This window comes from Phyllostomus hastatus, unplaced genomic scaffold, assembly GCF_019186645.2.
Source record: "Phyllostomus hastatus isolate PE091 unplaced genomic scaffold, TTU_PhHast_1.1 phas_contig_10, whole genome shotgun sequence".
NCBI classification, from domain to species: Eukaryota; Metazoa; Chordata; class Mammalia; order Chiroptera; family Phyllostomidae; genus Phyllostomus; species Phyllostomus hastatus.
In genome coordinates, this window is record NW_025333499.1 from 850571 (window position 1) to 854900 (window position 4330).

The 4330-nt window shown below is 47.5% G+C and overlaps 1 protein-coding gene across 1 annotated transcript; it reads left to right on the forward strand.

The window, feature by feature from the left end:
- The first annotated feature begins 1132 nt into the window (after window positions 1–1132).
- USP51 (ubiquitin specific peptidase 51) lies at window positions 1133–4008 on the forward strand. The gene is given in 1 exon segment (XM_045833052.1): window positions 1133–4008. A coding segment is annotated over 1 exon segment (2121 nt). The 5' UTR covers window positions 1133–1448; the 3' UTR covers window positions 3570–4008.
- The last annotated feature ends 322 nt before the right edge of the window (window positions 4009–4330 follow it).

Below are 4330 nucleotides of genomic sequence, written 5' to 3' on the forward strand. Positions count from 1 at the left end.
TCATAACAAATTAGGATTATTATTTCCATTTTTGTTTAACAAATGATACAACTAAGGCTCAGAGAGGCTAGGTGTTTTATCTGAGCTCACACAGCTAACAAGTGCCCGGGTCTCTCCTGAAGTCCTTGCTTATTCTTCCTTTCTCCTTACACTCCAGAATAACATTCCTCTCTCCACTTAACTCCTAGATATTCGACTCTGATGGGTCCCTGAGGGATTCCTGCCAGGCAGTTGCCATCTCTGCACCCCTCCCCCCTCCCCCCCCACCCCCCGGAAAGAATCTTTTTTTCTGCAGAGCGCCGGCCTGTAGCCAGGTGAGGCCAGAACCTCCATTTCTGAAGCTTCCTCTAGAATCCGTCGCTGTGGTTACTTCCAGTAGAATGTTTCAGGAAGAGGTTTGTCTGCGCGGGACAGCAGCGCCATTCATCACTACAGGAGGGCAGAATCGGGGGCTGGGGGCCGCATGTTGAGAGGGGAGGGGCCGGGGGCGGCCCCCTTGTGACCAGCCCTGAGGAGAGGTCAGGAGAGAAGGCTGGCTGGCTGAGGATTGCCTGGACAGCAGCAGCTGCTGACGCTGTGAATCACGCGCCTGGGGCCCAAGGTAACCCAGACCTTTAAACGAACGGTGGGGCTGGGGGCTCTGCGGGGGCGGGAAGGGGCAGGGATTTTATGAGGATTAGACACTGAAGATGGGGGCGGCGAATGTGTTAAAGGCGTGTGAAGGATTCTGAATTCTCAGAGGAGTCAGAGGGACTGAGGGTGCTGAAGCAAGAAGCGAGGTGTGAGAGGGAACACAAGCGCGAAGGAGCGTGAGAGGGCGCAAGAGTGTGGCTGACCAAAAGACCGCTTGGAGGTGGGGGTAGAAGGTGGAACACAGCCCCAGAAGCATAGGTAAGGTGGGAGCAGGGTGCCATTTTCTTTGCCGAGTCCATTTTCCATAGGTGGCCCCCTTTCAGCCATTTTTTTAAGGTAAAATATTGACCCAAGTGTGTTTTAGGATATAAGGAATTAACGTCAGAGGAAGCTGTACCACAGTGAGGCTGCTAAATGCTCAGGAGAGGCAGTCAGAGGGTGGCGCCTTTTTTAAAGATTCCATCTCTTTGCACCCTAAAGCTCAGGCCGTACCCCCGCCTCCACCTTTTCCACCCTCCTTCTGTCCCCCCCATCCCGCCAACCCGCACCATCCCCCTCCACCCTGGGCACCGTCCGATCGCCTTTAAAGCAGGTAACCGCCTCCTTCTGTCTTCACACTAACTTGGGAACCTCTGAATAGAGGGGGTGGAGTCTGCCGCATCCGCGGCTGAGCTTAAGGGCCCGTGGGAGGGTCCCGGGGCGCTAATGGCCCTCCGAGGCTATGAAGCTAGCCAGATCATTCACCACAATCCGTCTCATTCCATCTACAGTCGCAGCTCAATTCCAGACGCCTTTCTCTGCCTGACGGTGAGCTGATGGCTCAAATTCGAGAAGCTTCCTTGCCCTCCGCCTCTTTGGTCTGCTGGAGCTCGTGAGGTGGGGGAGGAGCCTTGCCCGAGGAGGCGTCTGAAAAGGCGGGGGAGATGGAGGATGAGGAGGCGGCGGAGGGGGCGGCGAAGGCTTGTGCAGGCCGGGAAACTGAGGAGATGAAGCTGGAGCCATTACAAGAGCGTAAGCCTGCGCCTGAGGAGAACTTGACGTGGAGCAACAACTGCGGCGAGGAGAAGGTGCTCCCTTCAACGCCCCCTCGCTGGCAGAGCAGCTCCTTGTCCCTTTGCCCACGCCGCAAGCCCCGCCCTCGGCCCCAGCTCCGGGCTCGCTCCCGAGGCCCGCGGGGGCCTTCAGCCCCACCCCCGACCCCTCCCCACCCTCCCCCACTACCTCTGCGGCTCCGGCCTTGGCGCAGACCTCTGCGTAGATCCCGGCAGGCGCCCAGGACCCCAATGCGGCAAAGCTGTTTTGGTGACTTAGGCAGCTCTGGGGATCGAGGTGGCTTTGGGGACTGGCTGCTGGAGGTGGAGTTTGATCAGGGTCCAGCAGGCTGCTGTCATGTGGAGAGTTTTAAAGTAGTGAAGAACTGGCAGAAGAACCTTCGACTTATCTACCAGCGTTTCGTCTGGAGTGGGACCCCAGAGACTAGGAAGCGTAAGGCAAAGTCGTGCATCTGTCATGTATGTAGTACCCATATGAACAGACTCCATTCTTGTCTCTCCTGTGTCTTTTTTGGCTGCTTTACTGAAAAGCATATTCATAAACATGCAGAAACAAAACAGCACAATTTAGCTGTAGACCTCTATCATGGGGTTATATATTGTTTTATATGTAAGGATTATGTTTATGACAAAGACATAGAACAGATTGCCAAAGAAACAAAAGAGAAAATTTTGAACTTATTAATTTCCACCTCAACAGATGTTTCTCAACAACAGTGTATGGAATCAGGTGTTGAAGAGAAGCAATCAACCTGTGAGTTAAAGGAACAGGAGCCAAAATTGGTGAAGCCCAAGAAAAAGAGGAGAAAAAAGTCAGTCTATACCGTAGGCCTGAGAGGGCTAATCAATCTTGGGAACACCTGCTTTATGAATTGTATTGTCCAGGCACTTACCCATATTCCTCTACTGAAAGATTTCTTTCTCTCTGACAAGCACAAATGTATAATGACAAGCCCCAGCTTGTGTCTTGTTTGTGAAATGTCTTCACTTTTTCATGCAATGTACTCTGGGAGCCGAACTCCTCACATTCCCTATAAGTTACTGCACTTGATATGGATCCATGCAGAACACTTAGCAGGGTACAGGCAGCAGGATGCCCATGAGTTCCTTATTGCAATATTAGATGTGCTGCATAGACATAGCAAAGATGATAGTGTTGGGCAGGAAGCCAGTAACCCCAACTGCTGTAACTGCATTATAGATCAAATTTTTACAGGTGGCTTGCAGTCAGATGTCACATGTCAAGCTTGCCATAGCGTCTCCACCACAATAGATCCATGCTGGGACATCAGTTTGGACTTGCCTGGCTCTTGTGCCACATTCAGTTCCCAGAGTCCAGAGAGAGCTGACAGCACAGTGAGTAGGAATGACCACATACCAGGAATCCCCTCACTCACAGACTGCCTACAGTGGTTTACAAGGCCAGAACACCTAGGAAGTGGTGCCAAAATCAAATGTAGTAGTTGCCAAAGCTACCAGGAATCTACCAAACAGCTCACAATGAAGAAATTACCCATTGTGGCCTGTTTTCATCTAAAGCGGTTTGAACATTTAGGCAAACAAAGACGAAAGATTAATACTTTTATCTCTTTCCCCTTGGAGCTGGACATGACTCCATTTTTGGCCTCCACTAAAGAGAGCAGAATGAAAGACGGCCAACCACCAACAGATTGTGCGCCCAACGAGAATAAGTATTCCTTATTTGCAGTGATTAATCACCATGGAACTTTGGAAAGTGGACACTACACCAGCTTTATCCGGCAGCAAAAGGACCAGTGGTTCAGCTGTGATGATGCAGTCATCACCAAGGCTACCATTGAGGACTTACTCTACAGTGAAGGGTATTTACTGTTCTATCACAAACAGGGTCTAGAGAAAGACTAGTCTTATTAGACCACTTACCAGAACAAAGAAAGAAAGAAATAGGCAAGGATCCTGCTGTGAAACAAACCTGCCTACCTATACAACAGTGAGCACCTCTTGAAATATCACTAAAACCTCCTGAAATGGAAAATGACAACAGCACCTATATTACAGTTAGTACCTTGATATAAAGAACATATTTTACCATGGCCTGTGGGAAAAATGAATACTAGCTAGTGACCATTCAGCCTTAAATGGGAGGAGGGAGGAACGGTCGAAAATGGTCACATATAGCATAATTAAAATGTTTTATGTGGGGAGATTGTGAATAGAGATGTTCTGGCGCTACTATATGTCATTTGTTCTACAAAAATATTGTGATATTGTGGGAAGTTGGGTATTCATCAGCAAAAAGCTTCACAATTGGTGTTCCAGCTGTTGCTGACCAAGTAGTTTGGGAAAAAAAGATAGTATTTTGAAAGAAAATTTTAAAAGCTTTAAAAGGAAAACTTTTAACACTTTTCATTTTAAAACAATGTTTTTAAATGTTGAAAATTTTTAAGTTAGATATTTTTAAATGTTTTACAATTGAAGTTTTTTAAATTTAAAACTTCAAAATTATTAAAATAAGACTTAAAACATTTTAGAAATTCTTAGTTCTAAAAAGGTAAAATGAATAGAACAAGGAAAAAAGATTAAAAATGAAAGTTTACTAAAAATAGAGAAAAATTCAGCTTTAAAATTCAAAAGTTATAAAAGAAAACTTAAAAGTTTAAATGAAA